The 13,440-nt window shown below is 37.9% G+C and overlaps 1 protein-coding gene across 2 annotated transcripts in view; it reads left to right on the forward strand.

Annotated features, from left to right (window-relative positions):
• The window catches only part of ST6GALNAC3 (ST6 N-acetylgalactosaminide alpha-2,6-sialyltransferase 3), a 532,085-nt gene that overhangs the window by 330,439 nt on the left and 188,206 nt on the right, over positions 1-13,440 (forward strand). For both annotated transcript variants that reach the window (XM_042952236.1, XM_042952238.1), the window contains exon 3: positions 2,916-3,325. In XM_042952236.1, coding sequence (XP_042808170.1) covers positions 2,916-3,325 — 410 coding nt within the window. The remainder of the gene's footprint in view (positions 1-2,915; positions 3,326-13,440) is intronic.

Genomic DNA, 13,440 nt, shown 5'->3' on the forward strand with positions numbered 1-13,440 from the left:
GAGAGTTTAATGATGTGAAATTAAATGAAAAACAAAGGTTGCCAAATTTTATAAATGATATTTCTCAATCTGTCTAAAATAATGTATCTAGAAAGAAAAAAATACCACAAAATATTGTAGCAATTGTCAAGTGGCAGAAATATGGAGAGTTTTTTATTTTATCTATTTATTTCAAGTTTTCTACGATGAGCCCATATTATTTCAATAATCAGGAAAAAATAAGTGTTTAAAGGAGTTTGAGTAGTTCTATTACAACGTTAGCTGTGGGACTCTGTGTTCAAGGCATCTCAAATCTAACAGAGCTGGAAATATGCTCATTTTCCTCCTCTGATCCTGTGCTTTTCCTCAAGCCTTTGCCTTCTTTTTTTTTTTAACGTTCATTTATTTTTGAGACAGAGAGAGACAGAGCATGAACGGGGGAGGGGCAGAGAGAGAGAGGGAGACACAGAATCGGAAGCAGGCTCCAGGCTCTGGGCCATCAGCCCAGAGCCCGACGCGGGGCTCAAACTCACGGACCGCGAGATTGTGACCTGAGCCGAAGTCGGACGCTTAACCGACTGAGCCACCCAGGCGCCCCAAGCCTTTGGCTTCTTATTTAAAGCCAGTTCCAATCTTCCAGTTGCTTAGGCTAAAAATCTGAAGTTCTCCTTGATTCGTCTCTATCTCTCAGATCTCGTATTCCATCTACCGGTCAACCCAATTGGCTCTACCTTCAGAATATGGCCAGCGTGTGGCCAGCGTCTTGCTACCTCCTCTGCTACCTGATGTCGTCCAAGCCACCATCATGCCACACACCATGCCATGATTGTGGCCAGCAGTCTTGTCTCCTCTTTGTCAGTTTTCCGCATAACAGCCAATGCTGTTAAAATACAATGCAGATCAGCCACTCCCCCATTCAGAGCCTTTCAAAGATTCCTAAGTAAAAGGGCCTACATGATGTCTCCCTGGTCATCTCTCTGACCCCAGTACCCACTAGCTCTCTACAATGCTCTGCCAGGCCACACTGCTCTCTTCCTTGTTCCTCTCCTACCTGCCATGGGGGTGTTTGTAGTGGCTTTTGGTTTTGCTTTGCAGGAATATTCCCCCCACCCAAATCCGCAAAGCCAGCCCTCTTACTTTCTTCAAGTCTTTCTTCAAATATCATTCCCCACCCACCCCTAGACCTTTTCTGATCCTTCCACTAACACACACACACACACACACACACACACACACAAGCATTCTAACCCCCTTCCTTGCTTTAATTTTCTTTATTTAGCACCTGTCTTCATCTATCATATTATATACTATGCTGATTCATTTATTACCTTTCTCCTCCCCAGTTCAATGTAAGATCTATGAGGTCAGGGATTTCTACTTAAGATTTTCACAGCTGAATAAACCCCAACCCCCAGAACATGGTACATCATAGTTGCTTAGTAACTACTTTGGATTCCTACCATTGATAGGAAAGACTTCTTGTTATACAGTTGTGAGGTAATTATGCAGGTGACTTGTCTGAGGTACTTTGCCTCTCCATTTACTCACCTAGATTGAACCTGTTTGTATATTGATAGGTTTCTTGCAGATTATGTTTCTCTTTTCATCTAAATCAACAATTCTCAATGAATTAGAAAAGTCCATTTCTTCCCTAATATCAAGTTCGGTGTTCAGGTTTCCAATAAATTATCTCAATTCAATTGCTTTCATTTCCTAATTTAGTTACTATATACTGAGCTGTAGTAATCCAAGGACTTCTGGGATTAAAATGAAGAAAACATTGCCTCTTACAGAATTTATGGTGTAGTGGACAGACATAATTAAACAATAAAATACAACATAACTCATAAAATAAGAGCAGTACCCAGTGTGAGAAGAGCCAATGACCAATTGGCCCAATAAAAATGAAAATACAGGATCAAATGTCAGATACAAAATGTGGAATCTCATGGAAGGAAGATGAGAAAGATATATATCAACAAAGTGCATTGCTCCTTTATCACTGTTTTAAAAGATAGGATGACTTTTCCTCATGTAGGAGGAAAGTAACAAAAGGAATTTATTTGGTTTGCTCGAGAGGCAGGAGTGCAGGGAATAGTGAAAAGAGCAATGGGTTTAGAGTTAGAAGATCTAGATTTGAATCTAACACTGCAACTTGAATCTCTCATCTGCAAGTTCTGAAAGCTGGTGCTTAACCTCGGAGTCTCTGTTACCTCGTTGGTTTACAACAAGGAGGGTGGTGGTTAGGCCAGCACTAGGGATTATCTCTGTATATCCTTTCCCTGAGTTCTTAAAAGAAACCTTTCTTAATCCATCAAAAATAAGCATAAACACAAAGGCCAGTTAACATGGTGATACAAGGAAATTTTTTAAGGATTTCTGTAAAATTTTTGCTAGCCTGAGACTTGTCTTAAATAGTTCTTGGTTCTGAACAATTTTTCCAGAACCTCATCATTTGCTGAATTTTTCATATTTTCATCAACTGCTATATAACTATTCATACGTATAAGTAAAGTACAGAATTGATGCCTGGATATATTCCCTTTGCATTTCTGTTTTTAGCCACTGTCCTTATTAAAGAGATCAAATCTCCCTATTTCCTCATTTCATTTGAAATTACGGTTTGAAATGAAAAGTCATTATTTAAAATGGAAAACAAATGACTACTTTTCCATTTAATTTTAAACTGACACAAGGGGATAGAAATTATTATTAAATAAAATTATTTCTTAACAATCTGTATTCACTTGTTAAATGGAAGCATGCCCCTAGCTTTATAACCCCTACTGTAGGATCGGTACGTATATTTCAGAAACTCCTACACCCAGCAGCTATGCACAATATCTGAATTTTTTCTTCCCAGAAGAACTTGTTTGGATAGGTGGAACTAACTAATGTACATGTTTTTCCCCCTGTCTTATTTCTCTGTTTTTCAGCCCTTGCAACTGGACTGTGACCTCTGCGCCATAGTGTCAAACTCAGGTCAGATGGCTGGCCAGAAGGTGGGGAATGAGATAGACCAGTCATCCTGCATTTGGAGAATGAACAATGCCCCCACCAAGGGCTATGAAGAAGATGTTGGCCGCATGACAATGATTCGAGTTGTGTCCCATACCAGTGTTCCTCTTTTGCTAAAAAATCCTGACTATTTTTTCAAGGAAGCAAACGCTACTATCTACGTTATTTGGGGCCCTTTCCGCAATATGAGGAAAGACGGCAATGGCATTGTTTACAACATGTTGAAAAAGACTGTTGACATCTACCCGAATGCCCAAATTTACGTGACCACAGAGAAGCGCATGAGTTACTGTGATGGCATTTTTAAGAAGGAAACTGGGAAAGACAGGTGAGTCCTCTGAGAGGCAGCCTCATGTCTTTTGTCTAGCCTTTGTCTTTTTTGCTAGCTCCTTGCTGAGTTCTTTTGCCAGCTATCAAATGAACAGAGTTATTTTTCAAAATGATTGTTCTGTTTTCTTGACTATTATGATTACTTGATGAGCCAGCAGCTAGGCCCCATTTATTCCACCTACACTACATTCTGTTCTCTCCATTTTGATTGGCTTGAGGATCCAAAAAATACTGGATGCTTCCCCAAGATATCTTTAGATTTGTTCTTATTTAGCTCAATTTGCTATTGGTTAAATTGGATGTTAGCCGAAAGGAAGTCTACACATTTTCTGTTTCAAAACAGACATATTAAGGAACTTTAGGACCTAAACTCCTTTGGAAGTTGTGGTAAAAATTTACCTGAGACTACAAGACAGAACAGGCTATTGATTGTCTAATAAGGTTGCACGGCTTCTTGCATGCAAATAGACCCTATGATCGTGAGCACCATAACTTGGTATCTAACAGATATGTTGGTATGTTCAGCAGAATACCATATTGAAATTATGCATTACTGAAAATCATTAACAGTGGATTCTTGAAGAGAAATGAGGTATAAATACCATTTACTCAATTATCCAACAAACCAATTTGCATTTTTCATTACATCCATTTTTTTTCCGTAGCCTTCTATAAAACACCCTTCCCACTTCTTTGTCCTGAGGCCTATTCACCTCATTTTTCTCCCACTCCTTACATCTCCCGTTTCCTCTCTCTGCTCCCTCTTATTCCCTTTTCCCATATAACTCTACTGCCTACCATTTTTTTCTTTCTTTTGAGAAAGGCAACCAGTGTATGAGAGAGAAGTAGAATTATTAGTTCACATTTCTCATTCTAATAAAGAGCCACTGAAGGAAAATATTGAAAACAATTGCAAGAGTTTTAAGTCATGTGTGAATCTTACTTATTCATGTAATACCATGGATAAATTGAGCATTGGCTATAATTCCAATATTAACATTCTGATTTCCTCAAAATGTATCTTTCACTGTTTAATATTATCAAATCTAAGTTTTTAATTACACTGGGGTATGTGCTTGTGGGGGGAAGTTTCTGATATCTCTAGGTGTAATTTGTATGCTGATAATTATTTTAAAACCTTATCTGGACCAATTCTCCTATTGATAATGTAAGTTGAACATAGCATTTTCTATTTCTGAGCACCCAAAATGCACAGCTTCTAATGAATTGCAAGGCAGGAATAACCATAATGCTGGCCCTTTTCCCTGTTAGAGTTTGAAAAAAGAATCCCAATAGTTAGATTTGAATCAGTGTGGAATAAGCGTTCCAAAGAGATAGGCAGGATAAAGGAGTAGGTATGTAGCACAATTCTATATAAATATGACCATCTCAAGGGGGTTGGAAATTTCTGGTCTCTCATTAGCCCAGAGCAATGCAATTAATTAGATATATTTGGTATTTCATTAGTCATAGTCAGCCCTCAGGGTATCCCCCAGTCATAACTATATGCCCTAGAATCATTTGGGGCTATCAGAGAAGCACTCAGCATGCCGTATGCTCCTGTGTATTTATATCATGTTGGCTTTTGCTGTGAGCTTTCAGTGAGACGGCACACTGTCAAAGATATGTGGATTGTACAGCAAGCATTGGGAGAGAATAGCTTTGGAGGATTCATTTTCCTACTGGCTGTGATGAGGAAAGCTATTTGTATAGTAGGAAAGAGCTTGCTTGGTCAAATTAATGTCCAGGTATCATTCATTTGGTAAAGTTACCAAAATAAAAGTAGGGAGGAAGAAAGCCAAATTGATTTTATAATGCTTCCTTCTGTTTTCCTCACCAAGTCTATTCATGTCTGGTTGCATCATAGAGTCCTGCAACCAGACTGAAAGAGACAACTGTGCTAGTATTTGAGAAATGAGCAGAATGGATGGTTTTGGTAAAATCTGGTTGGATGGCAAAAGGTTGACCAAAATGACTTCAAAGGCTGTTATGTGCTCTATAATTTAAATCTGTATCCTAACTTTAGCTGTGTGGATTTTATTGTCTAAGGATTTCCCATAGTGATCTGATATTCATTGCAAAATTTCAAACAAGGATATTTTTTTAAACTTTTTATGAAGGAAAACGTCAAAATTATAAAGTAGAGAGACTAGTGGTGTAATGAACCTCTGTATACTCACTGTTTGGGTTGAATAACTATTAACTCATGGCCAATATTGTTTCATCTATATCCCTACACGCTTTCTCCCTCCCCAAGGATTATTAAGAAGCAAGTGCCAGACATCATGTTATTTTGTTCATTAACATTTCAGCATGTATCTCTAAAAGATAAAGATTCTTAAAAATAAGTACAATGCCATTGTCCTACATAAAAACCAGCAATATTTCTTTAATAACATTATATAGTTTGTTTTCAAACTTTTCCAATAATCTTATTAATATTTTTAAAATTTAATTCAGATTAGGATTAATTAGCATTAAGGTCCATACACTGTTCAAATCAGGATTAGCATAAGATCTATACATTACAACTAATTGATATGTCCCCTATATTTCTCTTAATCAATATCTCTCTCCCCCATTATTGAAAAAAAACTAGTCATTTGTACTATACAGTATTCTACAACCTAATTTTTGCTAATTGCACCCTCCCATGGGGCTTTTTGTATATTGGTATTACTATAGTGAGGCTTTACTGGATTCAGGCCATATTTTCTTCTTACCAAGACCATTAGGTGGTACTTCTATCAGCAGGTATACTGACCAGTTTTCTCCATTTACGTTAGCAGTCATTAACGATCATTGTCTAGATTCAGTAGTTCATTAGAGGTTGTGAAATGGTGATATTTCATGTTTTCATTTATATTAGCTGAAGCTTTATAAAGAGAAACTTGTCCTTGTTAACTTTTTTTTTAAACCAAGAGATAGAAGATAGGACCAATCCTTTTTCTTTATCAGTTCTAAGGCACTGGTTCCCTAGCATCCTCCAAGAGTGACCAGTTAGTTTATTATTGTCAATGTCTACATATTGACATATATTTAACTATATTTGGAATATTTTGATTTATTAGAATTATGTCTTTACGCTCAAAGTGTCCTACTTTGTGCCATGGGAACCTCTTCAAATTAGTTTTGGAGTCCTTTTGACATGCCTTTAGTAATTTTGGATAGCTTCTTTGATTCCTGGTATTACAGGTTGATTTAGGCTCTTCTTATACAGATTCTGATGCAAAGCTAGATCCAGACATTTCTCCAAAGAACTTTGGTCCTTTTAGTATTTAAGATAGCAAAATCTTGGTGCTACATGTGCGCGTTGCCGCTAGGTTTGTCTTTGTTTCTTGGCCTTTTCATTGGACAAAGCTAGTGTAGAAACAATGCCTATATTGTTCAAAGATAAAATCATCATGATTTCAAACTGAAACTTCCAATTCAGATTCAGGGCTATCATGTTTTAATTTTACCTCATGTATCTTACATGTGTTTCTCCTTTTTGCCATGTTGGCAATCACAGGCCCTAGAGACACCAATGTAATTACTCATCTGTTTCATTCCACAACATACACACAACACTCTTAGAATAACATCACAACCAGCAATATTATTAGTCAGCATTTTCAGATTCTTTTACATCAAAGAAGATGCATTAATGCCAAGCATTCATGGGGGTCCATGCTCACAAAATGTGTGTTACTTATACCCTAACAAAAGTTTTAAATATTTTTCTCCTAAGTAAATAGGAATATGGCCAGTGGATATGTCATTGCAGACATGAGGGAGTAATGAAGAAGGACCTCAGTTTAATTTGACTTTTGTTGTACAGCTATTTTGGTTGATTTGCCTGAACTTACTGGAACTTTTTAGCAAGTGCTCATTTTCTTCATCAGGTTTTTAACAGAGAGGTTATGTCACCATTATGATGTATAATTTATAGAATCTAAAAAAATTGTGTCCCTAGTAGTTAAAATGATTCATGGTAGGAAAATGACTAAATGGAGTTTCTCAAAGAAAAAATTTGACTCTGAGCTTGCTTCTTCAAATTGTCAAAATCTTTTTAAAGAAGTATAAACCTCTCTCCCACGTAAGGTGGGCATCTTTTCATTTTGTCCACTGCTTTTCTTTTTTTTTTTTTAATTTGTCTTAAGGGATTCTTCATTGTGGAAACATGAAGTAGTAAAAGAAATGTATATAGTGTTAAGTTTCTTAGAATAAGTTTAGACCAACTCATAAGCATATTGGAATACTTTTTTCAAACCAAATGAAATTTAATTTGCTTCCTTATCAGTTACTGACTAAAATTATTTGGCTTGTCACTTAGAAAAGAGTGACCTTATGGGAAAGGCTGAGAAAAAGAAAGAGAAGGCAGCTTGTCTTTTCTCTCTTCATCTTCTGGGGCCCAGTTTTCTTTGGAATTCTAGGTCTTTCGGACAGTGGTCACCTTTACATTTTCACTTAACCAAATATTTTTCTAGGAAACAACCTTCAACAAACCAGAAAACTTTGGAATTAAAAGGTCCTATATTCAAAATAAACTGGACCCAAATGGATCTTTCTTCCCTCTTTGAATGATTGGTATACATAAATAACATTAGCCTGCTGACATTTACACATTTGCATTAATACATCTTAAGACTGAAATACCCTCGAGGTGATGTCAGGCTGACGGTGGCACATGGCGCCACACTCAGCATCGGAAGAATGCGATTATGTGCCTGGCCATGTACTGACACAAAATGAATGTGAACTCTCCTGGAGAAGCAGCAGAGAGCCAGTGGGAGATATTCTTCTTACCTGTAGGCAGGTGGGCAGTTGCAGCTTGCCTCCCACTTTAGAAATACATTGGCAAATGCAAGCACATTATTTAATTAAGTAATAATTGAGAAAGCTATAGTCCCCATTAAAAACGCAAAGCTAATTTAGGGCTGATAAAGGGCCCTGAGCTGCCCTAAATAGGTCTTAATTAGCTGGCACCAATGTGGCTCCGCCTTCAGGGATGGATGAAATTAATGAAAGCTAGCAGCAAATAGATCAATGTTTTAAGATGTTACTGCCTCAGGTGCAGAGGTTGAGAAGGGAGGGAGTTACTTTTAAGGATTGTTTAGGAAACAGGATGCACAAAAGTCACTTTCAGAAAACACTATCAAAATGGCAAACTGATTCGTAAATATCAAGATGGCTGCCATGTTTAATATTTGCCAGCATGTTCCATCCTTTCCCACTCCATCCTAAGGAGAGAAAAAGAAATCAGTGAGGCGTCATTTCTCACTGCCTTCTGTTGGAGACAGGTTTGTCATCTGGCATGGTTTTAAGTACAGCCTGGGTTTTGCTATTTCAGCTTGGCCATTTTGAAAGTTTCTTAGGATTAAGTTGGCTCACATCCCTTAGGTTTGCAAACCCTTAGTGGCTTCTAGAGTGGGAAGAAGTTTTAAGCCCCTTCGCCCTGAGAATTTGGGAACTCTCTGAGAGTCCTTTCCATTGGGTTACAAGGCAGGTAAGCTGCCCCAAGAAAAGGAGGACAGCAAGGGGCAGGGGCAAAAACAAAATCAAAATAGAAGAAAAAACTGTGCTAGCCTGAGAGTTGGCCACAAGGCACCGAAATGTGCCTAATTCACCCAAACTAGTACTGTTTTTCTACCTGGACTCTGAAAACAAAGATGTCTAGTTATTCATAACTCAGAATAAATAATAGGTATAACTCCAGGAAATCCTGGACCAACAGAAAATAGGCAAAGTGGAAAGATTCTTGGACTGAAAGGCTGGGCACAGTATTAAAAATAGTATTTTTCTTTTTTTCTTTTCTTCCTTTTTGAAGATGGTCTTTGAAAATTCAGCATCTCAGCACTTTTTCAAGAGCAATGTTGACACACCTCTGTTAAAATGAATTAATGTTCCCATCCCAGCTGATATATTTGGCAGGAACAGTAAGTTCACATAGCAGTCATGGGCAGACCCACAGGACTCCTGAGTCAAAAAGTATAATAAGGCATCCAGGGCTCTGTTTTCATGCTAACAAGCATTGGGAAACAAGGGATTTTGTTTTTCCCATTATTCATGATGGCATCCAATGACCTACATTAGGCTTCTTCTATAATACACATCACTGAAAATTAAAAATTCAATAAAAGAGGGAGAAGAATCTATTTTAATAATGGGAGAATGCTTGAAGGGATGTTTGTAATTTATCAAGCTATCAGTACCAACCTGCCATGTGCTTAAAAACAGACACATGTGTGCACACATACACAGAGTGAACACTGATATATTTGACAAGACAGCTTAGTTGAGGATTAAAACAAGAGAAACAGCTAAGATTCAGTGACCATATTTTTAAAGGGAAGGCTGTGCAGACTAATGATATTGCAGAAATCAAGACTTGCAACCAGTGTACTTGGGGAAATAAGTTCTCCTGGGCCTTAGGATATGACTTGACAGAATAGCTAGATACATAGCCAGATTATACTGTAGAGAAAGAAAGTCCCAATAGACACTTACGCTGAACATGCCCTCGATATAAAGGCCTTTGAACACCGCAGAGGGTGTGAAACAGAGACAAATAGGCTTCAAATTAGAAACCCCACTAGAATATATCTACACTTTTAAACTTTATAAGGGCTTTGGAGGTTTTTAACTTCTCTTGTTTGTTTGTTTGTTTGTTTGTTTGTTTGTTTGAAGTCATCTATCTCTTAAGCTCGTTTACTCCTCTCCCATAATTTGGATTTCTACTCTCCTTTGATATTTTTTTCCAACCATCTCTGTCTCTCTTCAAGTTTAGGTTAAAGTCAAAATTAAGAATGGTTATATATTTGTTTATTAAAAAAACATATGAACCAGGAGCGGTCTCTTTTCTTTTTCCTTAATTGTTGCAAGCCTAGACTCTCAAGACAGAGTTGATTGTTTTGAGACTTTTCATGCTATACTATATCCATCTGGGCGACTAGATTTTTAATTGCTTGGACAACCATTTCAAGGTAAAAATAGTGTGTAAGATGTTGTAGGGGCTCTACGAGTGCCTGTAGAATTGAATTTTTTGCTTCTCTGCAAACAAAAACAAGAGACTTATCAGGTGTGGTATTATTGACCTTCTAAATGGGCTTCCCTCTTTAGCTCTTTTTCTCAGAAAAAGAATGGGTCCTCTAGATCAATAGTCTCTTTCTTTCTTTCTTTCTTTCTTTCTTTCTTTCTTTCTTTCTTTCTCTTTCAACACAGTACTTTCAAACTTAAGTGTGCATATAGTCTCCTGACCTGATTCAGGTGATTTTGAGTGGAGCCTGAGAATTTGCATTTTGAAGAAGTTGCCAGGCCAGGCCAGGACTGTTAATCTGAAGATGATACTGCAAATTGTGCTATTGTAGATTGCTTTGATTGAAGGATAAGACCACATTTCATTGATCCTTGAGCCAGAGAAATACGGAAGTGAAGAATAGCTATTTCCCAAATACCTTCGTAATCTGCTTGTAGTTGAATCCCAATTTTGTGACTATGCTCTGTTTCTGGCCAGTTAAGTGTGGTGACCATCTTAAGTTGAATCTTAAATCCTTAAGAATTCAACGATTTATCTGACCTTACCATGCTTAATTTATCCATTTCTCTCATTGACGACACACCTCATAAGGACAGGGACTGTACCCAGCTCCATTTTGTTCTCAGACCTACCATGGTGGTGGTTTGCCACCAAAATACCAAATGTATTGTTTTCACTCTACTTCTATCAGCTAAATGGCCCAGAGATATTTCAGGTTTCCTTGAAATGACCTCAGCAATAACTCGTCTTCTTTGTTCTGTCATTATCACTACCAATGGTGCAGTGTAGGCCTTGTTTGCCTCTCACACGGTGACAGCTAACCCGACCTTGACTAACACAGCTTTGCAGACTTTGTTCCCTCTGCCTAAATTGTACTTCCTCCCATCACCATGCACACAAATGCATCCTTTATGACCAAATCAAATGTTACCTCTTCCATGAAGCCTTTTATAATATCTCTAATTAGGACTCATATTTCCTCCTCAGAAAATCCATAGCATTTGGACTTTTTAAAAATGGAAATCATCACTCCCTACCATGCGTTATTGCCATTTATGTCTAATCTCTTTAGGCAGTCCATAAACTCTTTGAGGGAATATCAACTCTTATGTATTAGTTTCCCTAGCACCTGATATAATATTTGACTCTGAAGGGATAACTAGATGAGCAAATGAGCACAAAAAATAATAACTGGTAGTGTGGGTTTTTTTTTAAGTCTTCAAGTCCCTTTGCCACTCTTTGAAATACTTGTGAATTTCCAAACACTTTTCTTCAGCATATAGGGGTCACTGTAATACAACGAGGCAAGTTCCAGGATTGTGTTTTGATAGAAAAGTTTCCACAGTTCTATTCAGACAGACTACCCCTTGCTCTGCCTTACCAAAGGTTGGCAAATCTATTACCTTCTCTAGGAATTTTGTGTGACTGGGCACTGGGTTTTTAATAAGTCACTGACAGAGCCATTACTCAAATACAGGTTTCCATTTTAGTTGCACATCAGTGGAAAAGCAGGTTCCGAGACTTCACTCACAATTCTGTTAGCTGTCAGTTGCCTGGTGAAAAATCAGTTCCTAGTACCCACACCTAGGGTTACACTCTTGGGCTCTAGGAAGCAAATACAACAACCAACCATCACAGAAGGCAGGGGACAAAAGACCAAGTAAAGGAGAACTGATCACCACCCAACTTTATCTTTTAATTATCTCCCACAGAACATTTTCTTCTTTGATAACAAAGAAAGTGAATTGCCTTACTGAGAATTCTTTTTAAACCACTGCATGAATGGTTGGTGAATTTGTACATGGATTTAGAGGAAACTTAACGAAAGTGTTTTGACATAGTTCAGATCCTGTCACTCTTCCACTCAAAACCCTGCTATAGCCCCCTATATCCCTTAAAATACAAGCACAAGTTTTTACAGTGATTTACAATTACCTTTAGGGTGATCTGACCCCTTGTAGCCTCACTGACCTTCATTTATGAAACTTCCTTTGTGCTCACTCCGCTCCAGCCACACACACTTCCTAGCTGCACCTCACCCACGATCGGCATGCTCCCTCCTTTAGCCTCTACTTTAGCTCTCTGTGGGATGACCCTTCCTCCCCATATATTGCATGATTCACTTCATCATCTCCTTCAATCCTTTTCTCATTTGTCATCCAGTCAATAAATCTAACATAATGTCACTTAAGATTGAAATCCTACTTTCCATAACCAGCATTCCCACCTATCCTTACCTTGTTCTACTTTCTTCTTTTCCCCCATAGCGTTGTTTCCTTCTAACATTCTATAGAATATGCTTCTTTATTTTATCCTTTATCATTTGTCTGACTCCCCCACTAGGATAGAAGTTTTTTAAGCCAGGGATCATTGTCTATTTTTGTCACTGATAAATCCCAAACACCTAGAACAGTGTATAGCACAGAATACATATTTAATATTTGCTGAATGAATGACCAAGAGAGGGGAAAAACAATCACATAAATAAAGGATCGAGGCAAACTTGCATAGCTTATCTTGCGGGGTCTACCAAAGTTCAGCTTAAAAAGAAGAAAATACATACTTTCGAAAACTATGCAATTAAGGTAGGAGTAAGGCCATTTGTTCTGTTGCTCTACAGAAGGTTACCAGCGTGATAGCCCTCTGTTTCAAAGAGATCATCATGTCACTCAAGGAATGGTCTGACCGAGTTTTTATTCTTTAGCACTTGGACCAGCTTAAACAGAATTGACCAAATTAACTCATTTCTTTAGCACACGGCAGAAACAGCAACAATCTTTGACTCTTATTTGATTTGGTAGGAAGGTGGATCCCGAATGTGAGCTGACATCGGAATCGCCTGGAGGGACTGCTTAAAACTGACTGCTAGACCCATCCTGAGAGTTTGTGCGTTGTTGGTTTCGGGGGCAATGCCACAGCGTTTGTGTTTCTAACAAATTCCCAGGTAGTGCTATTGCTGTTGTCCTAGGACCGCACTTTGAAACCCACTGTGGTAGAGAAAGAGTCTAAGATATCAGGAATTATATTCAATTATTTTGAAAACCTTTGGTTTTATAATCTTTATACTATTGGTGCAGTGTTATGTGAACACCTAA

This window comes from Panthera leo, chromosome C1, assembly GCF_018350215.1.
Source record: "Panthera leo isolate Ple1 chromosome C1, P.leo_Ple1_pat1.1, whole genome shotgun sequence".
NCBI classification, from domain to species: Eukaryota; Metazoa; Chordata; class Mammalia; order Carnivora; family Felidae; genus Panthera; species Panthera leo.